This window comes from Trachemys scripta, chromosome 4 (genome assembly GCF_013100865.1).
Source record: "Trachemys scripta elegans isolate TJP31775 chromosome 4, CAS_Tse_1.0, whole genome shotgun sequence".
Lineage (NCBI taxonomy): Eukaryota > Metazoa > Chordata > Testudines > Emydidae > Trachemys > Trachemys scripta.
This window is the reverse complement of record NC_048301.1, coordinates 26,955,003-26,975,788: the sequence shown is the minus strand read 5'-3', so window position 1 is coordinate 26,975,788 and position 20,786 is coordinate 26,955,003. Positions and strand designations below refer to the sequence as shown.

Genomic DNA, 20,786 nt, shown 5'->3' with positions numbered 1-20,786 from the left:
CCACACCTGCAATCCAACTTTAATTCTGTCTACTTCCGCCAGGAGCTGGCAAAAGCCACTAGGAATGGTTCAGTAAAGGTGATGAAAAAGTTTGCAAACCACCAAGGGAAGTGGTAGATTTTTCCATCACTTGGTGTCGTTAAATCAAGATTGGATACGTTACTGGAAGATGCCTTAGTCAGTCACAAATTACAAGGCTCAGTATAGAAGTCACTTTAAAGTCTGTGAATCTACAGTAAGTAGATATGAAGAAAGCCTCAAAGAATGTGCTGTTGTGTTGTATTCCACAGCTTTGAATTCCAGCATTTATCTGCATGCACTCCAGCTGTGTTCACTGTTAGGTATAGCTGTATTGATTGTTGGAGGGATAAGTTGAAGCATCTTGACATGTGCATGTGTACCTTGAGAGAGAAAGTATGCCTCACTTCTGAACTGAATTTTTTAAATTTGCATCAGTAGGGGTGCACAAGCATGGTGGTGTTTTTTTGACGGGATTGTCAGTAACCTGACTGCATATGTGACAGTAGTCTCCAGGGCTTAGTTAAGAGTAATGTCTCAGAAGGAATCTTCAGTGAAAGGGTGTGAAGGGTTGGTAACACTGAAATCTGAGGTCGCTTGTGTGGAATAAGTCGTCATTTGAGTGCAGGGTAGGTATAGGTAACTTCTGTTTGCTGCACCTCACCTAAACATGAAGGTTTGGCTTAATAAAGAGAAAGGTTAGACTTTGTCCTACAGTGCTCCTGTGCTCCGTTCCCAAAGTCTTCTGCAGTATCTGTGAGGATAGAGTGGTAGTACATGTGGTGTGGCATTTTGGGGCATCGCTTAAAGGAGGCAGAGTTGTATTGCAAGGGTGCATGTACGTACGAACAGAAGAATGGCCATACTGGGTCAGACCAAAGGTCTGTCTAGCCCAGTATCCTGTCTTCTGACAGTGGCCAATGCCAGGTGCCCCAGAGGGAATGAACAGAACGGGTAATCAAGTGATCCATCCCCTGTCGCCCATTCCCAGCTTCTGGCAAACAGAGACTAGGGACACCAGGCTAATAACCATTGATGGACCTATCTTCAATGAACTTACCTACTTTTTTTTTGAACCCTGTTATAGTCTTGGCCTTCACAATATCCTCTGGCAAGGAGTTCCACAGATTGACTGTGCATTGTGTGAAGAAAAACTTCCTTTTGTTTGTTTTAAACCTGCTGCCTATTAATTTCATTTGGTGACGACACCCCCCCCCCCAGTTCTTGTGTTATGAGAAGGAGTAAATAACACTTCCTTATTTACTTTCTCCACACCAGTCATGATTTTATAGATCTCTATCATATTCCCCCTTAGTCGTCTCTTTTCCAAGCTGAAAAGTCCGTCTTATTAATCTCTTCTCATATGGCAGCTGTTCCATACCCCTAATCATTTTGTTGCCTTTTTCTGAACCTTTTCCAATTGCAATATATCTGTTTTGAGATGGGGCGACCACATCTGAACGCAGTATTCGAGATATGGGCGTATCATGGATTTATATAGCTAGCACACAAGGTGGCGAGGATTCCCGAGAAAGCAGAGCCCCCAGGATATTAGCTCACACAGGGGGAGGATCCTTGCTCTCACCCAGTCACTGCTGTCTCATTCCCCCACCCTGTGCATGAGGCGAGACCCTCTGTGGTCACTGCCCTTAGGCATGCAGCTGTGAATGGGAGGTAGGGTGACCAGATGTCCCGATTTTTATAGGGACAGTCCCAATTTTTGGGTCTTTTTCTTATTTAGGCTGCTATTACCCCCAACCCCTGTCCCTCTTTCACATTTGGTGTCTGGTCACCCTACTGGGAGGTATCTTTCCCCAATGCTCAGTCAGGAAAAATGGAGTGGGGCTGAGGAAGGGGTGGTGACTTCAGATGGGAGGGGAGAATGTGGAGGTGATAGGCCTCCTGCGCCGAATCCCCAGCTATATCATTTCCTCTCCCCTAGCTTGAAAATGTTATGAGCAGCTCATGTTAAGAGGATCTGTGTATCAGGAACTGTTTGACCAATCAACCCAATAGCTTGCTTTCCTTTGATCACCATTGGTCTCCTTGTTCAGGAAGCATGATTACAGTATTCTAACTGCTTACAAGAGTCTTTCTTCTTCCATCTGTTCAATTAATGCTAATTTCCTTGGCAGTACTTAAGTAAAATCTGAGTCTGCATATGCTTTTTAGAGCACTGGAAAAATACGTCTCTTAAACTAGAAATTTTAGTCTCAGGGCTAAACTTCCAGAAGGAGCCCCTGCTAAATGCAGGCAGAGAGCAAGGAATATGCACAAATCAACTTTTCTGAAAGCTGCTAAGAATAGTTCACAGCACATGCATGCAGCTCAGGTTCAATGACCACAGCATGTCACTTTGAGCCATCCAATTACTATGGGAGCATATTCCCTGTGAACCCTCTTGCTTCAACAGAGCCAGCCTAGTTTTGCCTGTACACCTGCATTGTGGCCTTTGGACACATCAATTTGGCATGCTCCAGCCTTGAGTTACAAACTTTGCTTTTTCCTTTCAGTCTTGCTTCCCCAAAAGTGCAGTAGGTGCCATACACTAAATAAATCCAAAGCAATTGAGTTCTGTTTGGGGAGGATGAGAACCATAATTGGAGGCTCAGGTGTGCAGCCAAAAAATACATGATTTTATAAAATACTGGTTTGGGTTTTTTTTGGTTTGTGTTTTATAACGGAGGCTGTATTTTAGATGTTTGGACCATTAGCTCTGCTCACTACCCCCATGAGGCACAGCAAATTTCAAGACAATCTGCCTCAATGTGTGGGTTTTAAGGCACCATGAATAATTCACCTTTAAGCAGAAAGTGATGCTGCACCATAACTTTAGCAGAGTTGTTGCTCTGCTATAATTATGGAGGCACAGATAGCAGCTCCGTCGTTAAGGCGGCACAGGATTTTCCTTTTTCATGGGATTTTTCGAGTCTGTTTTTTCTCTACAGATTTACTTTTTTATTATATTTTAAAATTACACATCAGTTTTTTTTGAATTTTATAAAGCAAGTGTTAATTTATCTAGTTAAATTAGCATGGCTTTTTATAAAGACTTGAAGTCTCTCCTTTTTTCGAGCTGCCTTCATGAAAAACCAGTGAACAGAGTCCTGAAATTCCTCACACAAGCAAGAATATCACACTTTTTAGTAAACTGGGGTATTGAATAAGTGGCATTAAGTACATGAATTGATAGCTGACATTCTCTAATAATTGCTTTTTTCATTATGAGTTAATGACAGAGGGATTTTTAACTGTATTAGCTAAAATGATGCTCACGTGGATTTCTGTTTCCTATTTTTTGCTGTTTTTAATTAGGTATTTGCTTTTAGCCATCTCACTTACTCATAGTAAGTGTCTGAATGTTGTATAGGTAATACAGTGTACTCCTCATAAAAAGATTACTTATGTAGCACTGTAAGTGAAAGGCACTTCACAAGCATAAAATAAGAGACGAACCCTACCCCAGAGAGCTTACAAACTTGTTGATGCATGTAACACAATGGATGAGAACAGTCCCAATGGGAGGATGGACTAATGGTGTAAAGAAATATGCCTGAGAATATTTTGTTTTAACTAGGGCTGATGAACGATTAAAAAAAAATAATCTCGATTAATCACACTGTTTAACAATAATAGAATACCATTTATTTAAATATTTTTGATGTTTTCTACATTTTCAAATATATTGATTTCAGATACAATACAGAATACAAAGTGTACAATGCTCACTTTATATTTTTATTACAAATATTTGCACTATAAAAAACAAAAGAAATAGTATTTTTCAATTCACCTAATACAAGTACTGTAGTGCAATCTCTGTCATGAAAGTTGAACTTACAAATATAGAATTATGTAAAAAAATAACTGCACTCAAAAATAAAACAATGTAAAACTTTAGAGCCTACAAGTCCACTCAGTCGTACTTCTTGTTCAGCCAATCGCTCAAATAAGTTTGTTTACATTTGCAGGAGATAATGCTGTCCACTTCTCATTCACAATGTCACCTGAAAGGGAGAACAGGCTTTTTTATGGCAATATTGTAGCCAGTATCGCAAGATGTTTACATGCCAGATGCGCTAAAGGTTCATATGTCCCTTCATGCTTCAACCACCATTCCAGAGGACATGCGTCCATATTGATGATGGGTTCTGCTCGATAACAATCTAAAGCAGTGCAGACCGACGCATGTTCATTTTCATCATCTGAGTCAGATGCCACCAGCAAAAGGTTGACTTTTTTTTTTTTTTGGTTGTTCAGGTTCTGTAGTTTCCCCATCTGAGGGTATGTCTACACTTAGAGTTTTTGCGCTGTAAGTTTCACCTGTGATAGGGAACCGGTGAAAGTAAAGCACTTGTTTGTGTACTCACTCAATTCCTCAGGTGTCAGAGAGTGTTTACACTACCAGCACTTCCATCACTGAAAGCAGTGCTGTAGGGCAGCTATCCCACAGTGCAGCTCTCTCGATAGGTCCTATGGGAAGGGAGGTGGGGAGAAGGCATTCTGGATCCCTGCTCAGTGCCCCGTGCTGCCCTGCTTCATGTCTCAGGAGCCCCATTACTTCCTTGTTTCTTCTGTGGCATCTTTTTTAAAACCTCCTGCTGTCTGGCTGCTTTCCCCGCCACATCTACAAACAAAGGGAAAGGGAGCTTCAAACTTCCCGGGGCTTACAGGGGGAGGGGCGGACGTCCGTGTGTCAGAGCAGCAGAAATGCTGGTCGCTTTTGGAATTGTGGGATATCCTCTGGAGGCCAAAAGGTGTTTACACTGCTAGAACGTGTCTTCACTTGCACAGCACCGCAAAAAGAACAGCGGTAAGAGCTGTGTGCCTCTCGTGAAGGTGGTTTTCTTTTTGTGGTGGAACTTCTGAGTTTCACCACAAAAAGTCATTAACAAGTGTAGACGCACCTGCGGTTTTAGCGCAAAAAAGGGAGTTTTTGCGCTTTAAATGGTAAGTGTAGGCATACCCTGAGTGTTGCTCTTTTAAGACTTCCGAAAGCATGCTGCACACCTCGTCCCCCTCAGATTTTGGAAGGCACTTCAGATTCTTAAACCTTGGGTTGAATGCTGAAGCTATCTTTAGAAATCTCACATTGGTACCTTCTTTGTCTTTTTTCAAATCTACAGCGAAAGTGTTTTAAAAACGTACATCGTATGCTGAGTCATCATCCAAGATTACTATAACATGAAATATATGACAGAATGCCGGTATAACAGAGTTGAAGACATACAGTTCTCCTCTTGGGAGTTCATTCACAAATTTAATTAATACATTATTTTTTTAATGAGAAGCATGTCCTCTGGAATGGTGGCTGAAGCATGAAGGGACATACGAATGTGTAGCATATCTGGCATGTAAATACCTTAAAATTCTGGCTACAAAAGTCCCATGCGAATGCCTGTTCTCACTTTCAGGTGACATTGTGAACGAGAAGCGGGCAACATTATCTCCTGCAAATGCAAGCAAATTTGTTTGAGCAAATGGCTGAACAAGAAGTATGACTGAGTGGACTTGTAGGCTCTAAAGTTTTACAATGTTTTGTTTTTGAGTGCAGCTATGTAACACAAATGTAGATTTTTTTTCCAAGTTGCTTTCACGATAAAGAGATTGCAATACAGTACTTTTATGAGATGAATTGAAAACTATTTCTTTTATCATTTTTACGGTGCAAATATTTGTAATAAAAAAAATAGTGAGCACTGTACACTTCGTATTCTGTGTTGTAATTGAAATAATATATTTGAAAATTTAGAAAAACATCCAAAAATATTTATTAAATTTCAATTGATATTCTGTTGTTTAACAGTGTGATTAAAACTGTGATTAATCGCTATTAATTTTTTTAATTGCGATCTTTTTTTTTTTTTTTAACTGTGATTGACAGCCCTAGTTTTAACAAATGGAAATTTCTGGTTGCAGTCATTTGAGCTGTGCTAATGCTAGCTTTTATTTAACTTCATTATGATTGGGCGTGAGAGTGGAACTTAGGACTGCTTGAGTAGAGTTCAGTGGTAGAATTGGTTACTAAAATCATAGAAATTTTGGGGTGGAAGGTACCTTGAGAGGTGATCAAGTCCAGCTCCCTGCGCTGAGGGTGGACCAAGTATATACTGCAGCAAAGAGTCCTGTGGCACCTTATAGACTAACAGACGTATTGGAGCGTGAGCTTTCGTGGATGAATACCCACTTCGTAGGATGCATGTAGTGGAAATTTCCAGAGGCAGGTATAAATATGCAAGCAAGAGTGAGTCAGGCTAGAGACAATGAGGTTAGTGCAATCAGGGGGGATGAGGCCCTCTTCTAGCAGTTGAGGTGTGAACACCAAGCGAGGAGAAACTGCTTTTATAGTTGGCCAGCCATTCACAGTCTTTGTTTAATCCTGAACTGATGGTGTCAAATTTGCAGATGAACTGAAGCTCAGCAGTTTCTCTTTGAAGTCTGGTTCTGAAGTTTTTTTTTTGCTGCAGGATGGCTACCTTTAAATCTGCTATTGTGTGTACAGGGAGATGTAAGTGTTCTCCTACAGGTTTTTGTATATTGCCATTCCTAATATCTGGTTTGTGTCCATTTATCCTTTTACGTAGGGACTGTCCAGTTTGGCCGATGTACATAGCAGAGGGGCATTGTTGGCATATGATGGCGTATATTACATTGGTGGACGTGCAGGTGAATGAACCGGTGATGATGTGGCTGATCTGGTTAGGTCCTGTGATGGTGTCACTGGTGTAGACATGTGGGCAAAGTTGGCATCAAGGTTTGTTGCATGAATTGGTTCCTGAGTTAGAGTTACTATAGTGCGGTGTGTAGTTACTGGTGAGAATATGCTTCAGGTTGGCGGTTTGTCTGTGGGCAAGGACTGGCCTGCCACCCAAGGCCTGTGAAAGTCAGGGATCGTTGTCCAGGATGGGTTGTAGATCACTGATGATGCATTGGAGAGGTTTTAGCTGTGGACTGTATGTGCAGGGCTGGCTCCAGGCACCAGCCTGGCAAGCAGGTGCTTGGGGCGGCCGCTCTAGAAAGGGACGGCAGGTCCAGCTATTCGGCAATTCGGCGGACGGTCCCTCACTCCCGTTCAGCGAGAAGGACCTCCCGCCGAATTGCTGCCGCAGATCGTGATCGCAGTTTTTTTTTTTTTTTTTTTTTTTTTTTTGGCTGCTTGGGGTGGCCAAAACCCTGGAGCCGGCCCTGTGTATGTGATGGCCAGTGGAGTTCTGTTGGTTTCTTTCTTGGGCTTGTCTTGCAGTAGGAGGCTTCTGGGTACACGTCTGGCTTTGTTGATCTGTTTCCTTATTTCCTCGTGCGGGTATCGTAGTTTTGAGAATGCTTGGTGAAGATTTTGTAGGTGTTGGTCTCTGTCCGAGGGGTGGAGCAGATGCGGTTGTACCTCAGTGCTTGGCTGTAGACAATGGATCGTGTGGTCTGTCCGGGATGGAAGCTGGAGGCATGAAGGTAGGCATAGCTGTCGGTGGGTTTTCGGTATAGGGTGGTGTTAATGTGACCGTCCCTTATTTGCACCATGGGGTCTAGGAAGTGGACCTTCTGTGTAGATTGGTCCATGCTGAGGTTGATGGTGGGGTGGAGTTTTTCCAGAGTCTCCTTCCCAGGGGTCCAGATGATGATGATGTCATCAATGTAGCGTAGGTAGAGAAAGGGCGTGAGTGGACGAGAGCTGAGGAAGCATTGTTCCAGGTCAGCCAAAAAATGTTGGCATATTGTGGGGCCATGCGGGTGCCCATATCGGTGCCACTGGTTTGGAGGTATATATTGTCATCACATTTGAAATAGTTGTGTGTGAGGATAAAGTCACAGAGCTCAGCAGCCAGTTGTGCTGTGGCATCATCAGGGATACTGTTCCTGACATCTTGTATTCCATCTGTGTGTGGGATGTTTGTGTAGAGAGCCTATACATCCATGGTGGCTAGGATGGTGTTTTCTGGAAGGTCACCAATGCATTGTAGTTTTCTCAGGAAATCAGTGGTGTCATGGAGATAGCTGGGAGTGCTGGTGGCATAGGGTCTGAGTAGAGAATCCACATATCCAGACAGTTCTTCAGTGACAGTGCCAATGCCCAAGATGATGGGGCGTCCAGGATTTCCAGGTTTGTGGATCTTGGGTAGTAGATAGAATAACCCCGGTCGGAGTTCTAGGGGTATGTTGATTTGTTCCTGTGTATGTCTGTAAGGTGCCACAGGACTCTTTGCTCCTTTTACAGATCCAGACTAACATGGCTACCCCTTTGATACCTGGGAAAGATGATGATTTAGGAGAGGACTTTTGTGTGTGGAGGTCCTCTGCTGACAGTACCCACTTCAAGCAGACTCTGGCTTTTTTCTTGCTACTGTTTCTAGCCCCTGTTATAATTCTTCATGCCTCTTTTTCGTCTGCATGCACTGCTGTTTGTTCTTTGTTCTCCTCATCGCCCAACCTATCAGTAGTTACATTTTTTTAAACTGTTAATTTATATTTTAGATTTATAAAATTAGAAATTGTGGCTGCAAATGATTTTGGAATGTGATCACAAAGAGATATGTAATTGGCAGCAAAAACGTATGGCTGGTTGTAGGGTTGTGCATGGTGGCATAGATTGAAAATCCTTGTTTGAAACCGTAGACGAAGCAAATAGTCCTATATGAAAATTTGTATGCATATGTGAGTAAACTTTCGATGCTCATAATTTCAAAACCACAATTTCCTTCAAGGTGGGCTTCTTTCTTAGATTTCAGTGAGATCTGTACAAATCAATTTTGATCAAACTTGTGGTCGTTGTCTGGTTATGCATGTGTAAAACATTTGATGAAGCTGTTTGAGTTCTACCTGTATAACAACATTTCTCAAACATTTGGCTTACTGTTTCAAAAATTAACTTGTGCTGAAGTGAACCATGGAAAACTTTCAGTGCAAACGTTCATTTCTCAAGTTATGAGCAATTGGAAAAGGAGGGAACATGGGGGCTGGGCTGTAAGGGAAAACATATTGCAACTTAACTTTAGTGGATGCTGTCAATTTTGCTGTAATATAAGCCAGAAGAAGTTAATCAGATCCAGAGAAATTTGATGGCTAAATACTTAACAAAAATATTAGTTTACCTCTTGTAGCCTGTCAACTTTGTGGCTTCTAAATAAGAGTCCCTGAAGTCTGTTGTTGAGCTGCTGTTTGTCTTGCTTATCAGGGTGTATTTGATTTAAATCGTGATTTAAATAACTAGTCAGGAAGACTCAATTCAATCATGGATTTCTATGTAAAAGTGCATTCTTGTTATAACCTTAATACATATTCTTCACAACTCAGGTTTCAGAGTAACAGCCGTGTTAGTCTGTATCCGCAGACAACTCAGAGATAGATGTAGGTTTCATTTTTAGAAGGTACACACTATACATTTTTAAACAGTGATTTATTTTGAAAAATTTTCAGATTAGTTTTACAGCTATATCAGGAAATGAATGATTGTCACCAAAGGTAATTGAAGAAGATATTTATGAAGTCAGTTGGACGTGAACTATCTCCAATTCAGCAGGTTAATCATTAATATTAGAGGATTTTCTTGCCATGCTGTATTATGAGGAGAACATCACCAGACAGACATTTAAATTGTTTTATTTAACTAAAATAACAACATTGTGTATTCTGGATTTTTTTCTTCAACAGCAAACATATATTTTAACAAAACAAGCATATTAATTTTTTAATTTAGTTAAACATTCAAGTTTTTTTAAATCAGATTTGTTTTTGGTAAAATTGTTTAAAGTAGTTAAATGAAATATTAAAAAAAAAAAAACAACCCAAAATTAAAATCGACTGTCAGCTAGGTCAACATGAGAAACTTAAAATATTGGGTTCTGCAGCTAACTCAGTCATCTTCACCTTCATTTTCCTGTTTGTTCATAATTTGGAAAAAAAAAAAAAAACAAGCTTTCCTGCTTTTCCAGGTCCCAAACGATTTCTTAATTTGGAATGAATTAATCCAAAGGAAGAAAATATTCGTTCTACACTGGCAGAAGAAGCTACTGCTGTTAAAAGTGAGATTATCACTTCAACAGTCTCTGAATCCAAGTGCTTAAGTGATTTCCACCAGTTCACTGTGTGAATTTCTTTAAAACATCATCAGCAAACATATATTTCTTGAATGATTCTTATTCCCAAACTGAGTCTCTTTAATGGTCTGCTGCAATTATAGATTTTCCCTTCTAGTGAAAGAATGGTATGGTAGATCTCAAATCAATGAATGCTACACTCAGAAAGACCTCAAAACTTCAGGAATATGCTGCTCAAACAGTTTCACTTTTGTTTCTACTATCTGTCCCTCCCTTCTCACGTTTATCTCCAGACTTCTTCTCCTTGTCCAGTTCTATTCCGCCTCCAACAATCTTCTATTCATTGAACTTTTTGAAACTTTGCACTTTGAGAGAGGTAAGGGATTGACTCTGTGCACACAAATTTGCAGAGGGACAATAGGGTTGAGGTCTGTCTCTATCTCTCTATTGCTGTTAACAAGCATGTTATCTCTGGAGACACAAATCCATAGTTTGAGAACTGCAAAACTAAGCATCTCTGGTGGTATCTTCTAGACTGAGCACTGAGTCCGATTGGGTAGATGTATAGATTATTTAGGTGAATCTTTCCAGAAGCCCTTGGAACTCCATAAGATTGGCTCCCTAATCCATGAACTATTGGAACTCATTTACAAAACTTTTCTTAAACATTACATGAATATATTGTCTCATACTATAGAATTAGAATTTATAATCCCTATTCCATGATGAGATACATTATAGCTCAAAGATATCTTAATTAAAACTATCTTTAGATAGGTTTTTTCCTGAAAAAGCATTTTATCAAAAAAATCTGATTGAAATTTTAAAAATGGATTTTTTTTATTAAATGATTGATTTTTATCCACCCTGTTGCTCATATATGTTCCTAAGAATAATCTTTTAGTCAAAACATCTTTTCACTGCTCATTGTTCTGTTCTTTAGATATGACAGTTTTGGGTCAAAAATATTAATTCTGTTCACTAATTTTAATCTGAGTGACTATTGTTTTTAAGGAACTTCAGTCATCTGCGCTCAAGGATGGTTATATATTTCAGGATTTTCTTTATAGGCCAATTACCAAACAATTTCTGTATTATGTAATAAAACTTGATCTTCTTTTAAAATAATAATAAACTGTTCTACATAATCAGCTCAAATTTAATTAATTGGTTCTTGATTTTGTTTTGTAGAATTCTTTTGAAGTTGTATTTTTTTTCCCCGATTCTGAAGTATATTGTCGACCATATTTGCCCTTATTTGTCTATCTTAAAACTGTTCCTGATGGCAAAGTTCTCTCATTCTTATCATTGAGGCCTTGTCCATGCACACAAATTGCACTGGTTTAATTACAGTTGTTTTAAAATCAATTTAATTATACTGGTGGACATGTACATTGGTTTACAACTAGTTGATGCTGATTTCAAAAGTACTTTAAACGTAAAGTATTTAGGGAACAGATCTGAGTAAGGTGACCTTTTATAGTAACTTTTCACAGTAATATTCCCTTCTTGATCAAGAGTAGATTAAAATTATTACATAAACTCACCTTAAAGTGACAACTTAATCTGGTTATGGGGTCTAATAGCTGCAAATAAGATTTATCCTGATTTTTCCTTGATCTGTCTTTGTGTTGATTATTCGATGATGAAAGAAAAAAGAAATTGTCATGTTTCTGACAGTAATTTTATCTAATTATCTTCTAGTCCAGTTACAAACCAGGGATCACAACAAACACAGCAACTACAGAAGCATTATGGCATTACCTCACCTATCAGTTTGGCTGCCCCCAAGGAGATTGACTGTATACTTACCCAGAAATTAATTGATACCCTAAAGCCCTTCGGTGTGTTTGAAGAAGAGGAGGAACTGCAGCGCAGGTGAGTGAATGTTACAATACTTGCTTTCTAATGTTAAAGTGTATTTCAGTGAAATGAAAAATCATATTTAAATTTAGTTTTCAAAATTAACAACATTATTGACAGAGTCTGGAGTCTTTCTTCTCAACAGTAGGAATGAGTGAAAAATCCCTCAGAATGCAGAGCTCTAACAGTTTTTTAGTGTCCCTAAGTTAAAGCTAGTCTTTGTATTTGGAAGTGTAAGTTTATGTATTCCCTCTTCTAGTATTAGTCCCATTTACTTTCCTCTATAGTTTTCCTGTTAAAACTTTCTGAAACTTGCGTCTTTCTACTGTTCATTACTGCAGGAAACATGTGAACCTGAGCAAATGATAGAAAGTTCACATCTTTGGTATGCACACACTTAAAAATGTGTGTACAGTTCATGCATATGTGTATCCCAAAGAGCCCTTATTGGTTCAAATAACTGAAATATTTGTTTATTCAACTAGAGTAAAAAAAAGTGGAAATATTTGAAGACTGTATTCATTTCTGTAGTTGTATTAAAACAGATAAGATCTGCTATTAACTTCCAGTGTACTCTATTTATTTACCTTTTTATGTAACGGTGATCAAACTCTTAGTAAAGCTCATTAGTTTTCTATAATTTTATTTGTGAATTCTGATGTTGTATCAACAGGATTCTAATTTTGGGGAAGTTAAATAATCTGGTAAAGGAATGGATACAGGAAATCAGTGAAATCAAGGTATGGATGTATTTTCCTTGTAGAGTTACTTGTATTAAAATTTCTTGCATACAAGATAATTCCAGCATGTATTCCTAGTTCAAGAGATGTATTTCACTTAATCTGTTGAGTCGTATCTCACTAGAAAATAAAAGTAAGATTAATGTTCTTGATTTCACTTCTAGTAAACACTTACTAGATAGGTGTGCAAGACTGAAACTTCTGTGTTAATGGATGTTGAGACATTTTATTTTTAGCTGCTGCTTAATTTTCAGATCGGAGGGGGCAGCTATTCATTTACTCAAGTGGAATTGGAATTTATTACATTCTTATTAAAAACTGGATTTTAACTTCATGCTTAAAATTATCAACAGTTTTATCTGATCATTTGAACTGGTGGTAGGGAGTAATAAAGTTCTTTTGAGACTGAGATAAATACAGATTTCAGAGTAGCAGCCGTGTTAGTCTGTATTTGCAAAAAGAACAGGAGTACTTGTGGCACCTTAGAGACTAGCAAATTTATTTGAGCATAAGCTTTCGTGGCCTACAGCCCACTTCTTGGATGCATAGAATGGAACGTATTTTGAGGATACACACACACACACACACACACATACAGAGAGCATGAAAAGGTGGGAGTTGTCTTACCAACTCTGAGAGGCCAATTAAGTAAGAGGAAAAAACTTTTGAAGTGATAGCCCAGTACAGACAGTTTGATAAGAAGTGTGAGAATACTTACAAGGGGAGATAGATTCAATGTTTGTAATGGCTCAGTCATTCCCAGTCTCTATTCAAGCCTTAGTTGACTGTATCTAGTTTGCGTATCATATTTTTTCTCTTACTTAATTGGCCTCTCAGAGTTGGTAAGGCAACTCCCATTTTTTCATGCTCTCTGTATGTGTGTATATATATCTCCTCAATATATGTTCCATTCTATGCATCCGAAGAAGTGGGCTGTAGCCCACGAAAGCTTATGCTCAAATAAATTTGTTAGTCTCTAAGGTGCCACAAGTACTCCTGTTCTTTTTGGGATAAATATATTATGTGATAGAGCAAAATATAAGATCTTATTGTTTTACATTGAACTATTTTAACTTTTCTGAAGAGTTAAACTTCATAGGAACTTATTTAAATTGGCACCTAATTACTATTTTCATTGTTACTTTCTTAGTGCAGTAATGGCTTTTAAAATTTTTTTTACAACGCTCTTTGGAATTGTCAGGCCATACTTTTTAAGCCACTCTCATTTTCTAGTTCTTAGAGATATGAACTTGAAAATCACATTTCTCTGTGAATTTTTATGTAATATATTTAAGACCAAAGATGACTATAACTAAAAGCCTTTTTTCAACTTACTTTGTGTGTAATTGATTTTACTGTTTTCTCTGTATAGTTGGTTTTCTTTGTGTGAATGTGTACTCAAACATTAAATAGAAGAGGAAAACCCTTAAAATAAAAGTGAAAAATGAATGTAAAACGAAAATTGGCAAGTGGGGCTTAGGTTGGTAGTTTTAAATACTATACTTTCCCATCTTGTTGATTTTTGTCCTGGATACATTTATATTTAGTAAGTTTCTTAGAAGTAAATCACAGTTGAAAGAAATAACTGTGTAATGTTGTAAACATAATTCATGGTTAATGCATACTAGATCAGATACACCTTAGTTTTTATGCAATAGACTAAGTTCCTGTCTGTCTCAGATGTGCTAAATGTTACTACAGCAAGCTTAAGCAGAACACTGTGTCCACAAACCGTCTTTTGACTGTTAAATCCCAAGTAATAGAATGGTTACAACTAGTGTCATCGAATTTCTAGCACTATAGTATATATTTGTCACGTTATATACATAGTTCCTGAGTATCAAATTATTACCTCCTGTCTGCCACCAAATTTCATTATTGTGACCTAGCATTGATAATTGGATAACTTCTGGCGATTGGTGTATTTATTTAAAATTAGAACCAACTATCATAACAGGAATAAGCTTTAATATATGCAATTTAACATCTATTTTCTGAATTACTTTTGTTTGCATGGTTATGTTTTCTCTTGTAACTGTTGTCCATTGTCTGAATGTACTTTGCTTATAAAATAACTAGTTGTATATTTGCTCCATTAGAATCTTCCACAATCTGTAATAGAAAATGTTGGAGGAAAAATTTTTACGTTTGGATCCTACCGACTAGGGGTGCACACAAAAGGTAAAATTTACCTTGCTGCTTATGAAAAAAATTATATATCTGACCTAATGAAGTATTTATAAAATGTCACATGTAAGACATTAGAAAAGTTACGTTGGCTTTGAAGTATCATGTGGCCATGGTAAGTATATGATTTCATTTGATGCCTTAAGGAGGGAGAGTCAGTTCAAAGTAAGATCCTGGAATCCTTTCTGTTCAAGGTCTGGGAGGTAGAAGGTCTAAGTCACAAAGAGATACATACAAAAAAATTATATGAGGAATGGGTATATCTGGATTCTCAGGACTTTAATGTACAGTTACTGAAAATTGTTGCAAACCTCCCTTACCAAAGAGAGAGATGTAGGTATTTTCAATATGTCCAGTGGTTGTAAAGACACATTAATTGTTACTTTTGGAGCACATCTTGAAATATATTCTACTTAGATTATAGCTGTATGAAGGATGACTATTGCATTTTCCTTTGTTGATAGAATGTTATGTTGTAGGCTATTGCTGGTATTCTCTGTGTATTTGTATAGTGTCTGTAGCCTCATGGTGTTTATGAACATGTGTTTTAGGAGCTGATATTGATGCATTGTGTGTTGCACCAAGGCATGTTGACAGGAGTGACTTTTTCACCTCATTTTATGAAAAACTGAAACTACAGGAAGAAGTAAAAGACTTAAGGGTATGTTGGTCCTCTACCAAAGAGTTGTTAGGACACAAATGATGATGTAAAATTAGTGAACAGAAAAAGTACAGAATAAATAAGTAAGGCAAAAGTGGTTTACATCTGTTAAGAGTAGGAAAGACTGCAGTCAAATCCCACAGGATTCACACCACGGTTTTAGTTGACATAAACTGAAAATAACTGTAACTTATCTAATAAAATGGTAGCGTCTAACTTCTACTGTGTATTAAGATTTATGTCAGTTACTTCTAATTATTGCAATCATTTTGAGTCTGAAGGAGAAGAAATGTCAATATAAATTCTAATGTCGTAGTAATCATTTAAATTTGTCATTGTGTTATTTGTGGATACTCTTTTCCATGTCGAAAATAATACTGAACATTTTATTTTTCCAGGCTGTTGAAGAGGCGTTTGTCCCAGTTATCAAACTGTGTTTTGATGGGATAGAGGTAAGGTTTAGCCAGCTGTCTTTGAGTCTTATTTTACTATAATCATAATCAAAACATTAACACATCTAGGGTTCCCCATGATGTGTGTAATTCCTATTAGAGGTATATGTCAAGGGGACTGCTTGTGTGAACTGCTGATCACACAAGGCTGTCTTTTGAATGTTGCAAGTATTAGTACTAATAGAGTACTTTTTGTCTGCAAGTCAATGACAAATTCTTACGTTTTTTTTTTTAACTAGTTCTAACAAAAATTAACACCTAATTGTCCAGTCTTCAAACTCAAAATTACTTCAAAAATTAAATCTGTTGCTAAAAGAGAACAAGGTGATCCTTTTGGTCCGAATATTTTCAAACTCCAGTTAACATCTCTGACTGACAACACTGCCAACTTCTGTCTTCGCCTTGGTCTTTTAGCTTCTCCCTTTCTGCTTACCTATTTCAATGAAACACAACTTTTTGCAAGTGGTGGTTGCCTTTTTCTAGGCCTCTTAACAGAGATGGTGGGGGTTTCCAGAAATTCATTGCCTTTCAGCACCATTCCTTACAAATTACAGGACTTTTTTTTTTTTTTTTGTTAGGGGATGTTGTATGGACACGAGCAATTGAACTCAAGATAAGATTTATTAAAAACAGAGAAAATAGTAAAAGATAGTTTGCTAGATTTATATCTAGATTTACATTTTAGGTATGGTATTTTCAGCTTAGTTACTAAAAAAACAGAAGTGAGTGGTTTACATCTCTTAAAAGTAGTCTCTCTGACCACCTATCAATCCATTAGTTTCCTTTGTTGATAATATGCCAACTCTGTGCCTCCAGAGATCTCTTATCAAATCCCTTTGACTGGGTTAGGTTATCCATTGGCAGGTAGTTTAGGAGGTTCAGAATTCTTTGCATGGGAATACTCTCTCATCTTTTGCTCTTTTGAATCACAACTCCTCCCCCAGGTTTAGCTCTGAGTTATGCTTCTTCATCCTGTATTCCTTCTAGTCAGGTCTGTCTCCTACCTCTTGTTATGAGAACAGGAAGAGAGTGATTTCCTCCACGGAGAAAATTCCTCTCCCTTTCCCGGTCTCTTATGTATTGAGAGTTGGGGTTGTGAGTCAGAGATCCCAATAGCTGCTGCAGGTTGGGGTACTGGTATTGACATTCCTGCTGTTGACTCTGGCTTCTGTATTTCTTTACAGATGCTATTTTGGTTTGGACTGTGGGTGAGGGATTGGGTTATTTCTCTTTCTCCTTCCCAGCCTCTTTTATTTGCGTTTTCCTTGACAAATGCTCGACAGCATGAGTCTCTGTAGAAAGGTGTTATATTTAAATAAATAAAAATTAATGGAGATATCCCATTTCCTAGAACTGGAAGGGGCCTTGAAAGGTCATTGAGTCCAGCCCCCTGCCTTCACTAGCAGGACCAAGTACTGACTTTCCCCAGATCTCTAAGTGGCCCCCTCAAGGATTGAACTTACAACCCTGGGTTTAGCAAGCCAATGCTCAAACCACTGAGCTATCCCTCCTCCCAGGAATTGTGTTCCTGACCACAATTTAGCTTGCCTCTGGATTAGTCTGACTTGTTTCATTTTCCATTAATACCTAAAGAGGTAAAGCCTACACAATTGACGCAACATCTCCAAGCCTCTCTAGAGTTTTGTGCCGGTAGCATGGCAAATGGTTTTAGTCTTGGAACTTTTTGCATAGGTGCTTCTCTCATAGTGTCTGGTTTGACAGTACCACATGTGGTTTGACTGCTCTATGTTCTGTCCTATGTCACCATCTCTGAAAAAATTCCCCATTAATTTGACCTCCCACTCCCAGCAGGGATTTCATGCCTCTATGGTAGTCAAAGGTCAGCAAGACACAAGCACCATTGTCTGAATTAGTAGCATATATGCAACACCACGTGTCTATCTCTGCTGGGCACAGATAGCTGAGATATGTGACCCATTTTTAATTTTCCTATTAATTTCCTTTCTCCAAAAAAATAAACTTAGACCATAGCTCCTTTGTCACAGTATCAGAATAATTTAAAACAGTTTGTGTCCACTTGTAACTGCACTTGAGATTTATTTTAAAAATGAGTAATGAAGAATTACAGTCATGTAACACTAACAAGGTGGCTTCTGTATTTTTTCCATTTTCAGTTATATACCCTGGGCACCACAAGACTTGAGAAGCTTCTACAAGAGTAGTGTTTGGATGCCACAGACACACAAACTTGTAGTGGCACACTTACAGGACTGTGGTTATATAAGGGACATGCAGTTCCCCCAGCCAACTCAGTTTTTTCCACAACTAGCTCTCTCTGCAGGATCCTTGATGCATGGTTAAAACCCTTAACCTTCCTTTTATGTGTTAGATAATTGTGGGGGTTGTCTATACTACAGTGCTATGTCAGTATAACTTATGTCATTCAGGGATGTGAATAAGCCATCTCCCTGAGCAGCATAAGTTACACCAACCTAAGCACCGGTGTGGACAGTGCTATGTCCTTCCGACGTAGCTGCCACCTCTTGGAGAGAGCTGTATCCCATCAGCAGAGTGTGTCTTCACCAGACATGCTATAGTGGTGAAGCTGCACCACTGTAGCACTTCTATGTAGATTAGCCCTTAATAATTTAATTATAGTACTTTGGATAACCATTAATGTAGTTTTTGTCTGGGTCCATTCTCAGCTTTTGTCTGGGTACCATGTCATAGAGTTGGTGCTCAGTCTATCTTGGGGAGAGTTATTCAACATACCAATACTACTAGTGTCTGTCATTCACATCCTAGACATGGAAGAATAGACAGAACTACCCCCAGACTTTCTTCTTGAAGGGAAAGGGCTTGGCATCAGTGCAAGGCCCAAAAAGGCAGATCAAAAAAGTTGGTGCTCAGATCAGCAGTGTCCTGGTCCGTTTCAAGGGCTCCATAATATCCTACTTCAGAGGCATTTCATGTAAGTGTAAGTCAGTGGTTCTCAGAGTCTTGTACTGGTGACCCTTTTCACATAGCAAGCCTCTGAGTGCGACCCCTCCCCCCCTTATAAATTAATAACACTTGTTTATATATTTAACACCATTATAAATGCTGGAGGCAAAACGGGGTTTGGGGTGTAGACGGATAGCTTGCGACCCTCCTTGCAATAACCTTGCAACCCCCTGTGGGGTTCCGACCCCCAGTTTGAGAACCCCTGGTGTAAGTGCTGGAGAGTCTACACATGCTGCCTTCTGAATCTGCCAGTATCATCCATCTAGTGCTGCAAGTATTTTTAGTTCTGAAAATGTCAAAGAAGATTTTGTGTGTGTCTGTTGCCAGGCCTTCATCAGATCTGTTGTATCCAGAATACCAGGAGGCTTTGGTTTTCCTCTATATCCTGAGGCATAAGGACAGGAGGAAGTGGAACTCCCATGCTCTAGGTGCTGAGCGAATCTTCCTCCCTAAGGAAAAAAAGAGAAAATACAGTCTCGGATATGGTGAAAGTGTGCTTTAGTCTGCTGTCCCTAATGCCAGTGGGGCCACTGGTCTTCCTTGTCACACTTGTTTCCTCTTACATCTTGCCTTTTATGTTGAGATCTTTTCCAGTGAAATAAAATAAAAGGGGTCTTCCTCACTTCCGACTTTTCATTCACGGAGATGAAAACTGTAGGCTGGTACTTGTAAAAATACTGTCTCTTACTATATTAACTTCATCTATCCTTTAATATTTTATTTGAGAGAGATTTTTGTTCAGTCTTTTTAAAAAAATCTATGTTCAGCTTCCATGTCAACTTCCAGGCTCAGTGTGAAACTGCATTTTGAAGTTGTTAGTTTGAAAGCAGAATTCGCAGCTTAATCGAAGCTGATACTTTTAGCACAGTACACTGAAATTCCAGCCACCAGGGACGAGCAGAGTTTTAAATTTTCAGCTTCGTATATTGAGAATTTATTTTTAAAGCACATTCTTCAGAATATATAGGAAATGTCCTTTGTCAGCCTATGCGTGATAGACTAAGGTCTACTTTATCTTTTTTCCTGTTTCATAATTCATTTATTGCGGCCAGAACTTGTTGTAGATGTTTTGAAGCTGCTGTCACTGAATGTCTTTGGCTTTCTATTCTTTCCTTGGCTCTGTGTGATGCTCCTAGGAGGACTGAACCTTTTTACCAGCCAGAATAAACTTATTGTCAGACAGCATGGAAGAATTAAAAGCACAGTCTGGGCAGGTGAAACTTGATGTGTCAGAGATGCGCTTCTGGTCTATGTTTAAATCCTTGTTGTGTTGACTTGGCTCATCCAATCTGAGGTTGGAAATGCAAACTTTCCTCCCTCCTTAGTTGCCTTGTAAACATCAGCGAATGATATTTGTTCTATATAACACTTAGAGGCATATATACGTATACTCTGGTTCTGATTGCATGTGATTGCAGAGGTCTGCCCTTTTGGATCCAGTTGCCATCTGGAAGTTACGATTAATAATGATGCTTTTTATGGCAAAAAAGGGAGAAACTTATGGAAAATATGCAGAAGTCATTCCTTTTTAAAAAGAAAATTCATGATGCCCTGATGAATAAGTGTTTTAAAAGTGGGGGGAAGTAAAATCTTTCATTTTACACTAAAAACTGTTCAAAACCATTAATAATACTTACATATTTTCAGTGTGTTTAAACTGTGTCACTACACTGTATACATAATAGTGCCAAATTCGTGTCTTTTTAAACAAACCATGCAGAGCACTTACCCATTTGATGGTTTGCCAGGATTTCAGACCGTGACTTTTTTTCTGTTTAAACAAACAAAAAAAGTTTAAAAGTCACAGGACATGGCCATGACAAATCAATAGTCTTAATTAGTAACATGTAAGCTTCAGCAAGTTCAGTGC

General features: G+C 38.5%; 1 protein-coding gene across 2 annotated transcripts in view; it reads left to right on the top strand.

Annotated features, from left to right (window-relative positions):
* PAPOLA (poly(A) polymerase alpha) overlaps positions 1–20,786 on the top strand; it is an 81,635-nt gene that overhangs the window by 6,265 nt on the left and 54,584 nt on the right. For both annotated transcript variants that reach the window (XM_034768014.1, XM_034768013.1), the window contains exons 2-6: positions 11,754–11,927; positions 12,586–12,652; positions 14,752–14,833; positions 15,391–15,500; positions 15,899–15,952. In XM_034768014.1, the coding sequence (XP_034623905.1) occupies positions 11,754–11,927; positions 12,586–12,652; positions 14,752–14,833; positions 15,391–15,500; positions 15,899–15,952 (487 nt within the window). The remainder of the gene's footprint in view (positions 1–11,753; positions 11,928–12,585; positions 12,653–14,751; positions 14,834–15,390; positions 15,501–15,898; positions 15,953–20,786) is intronic.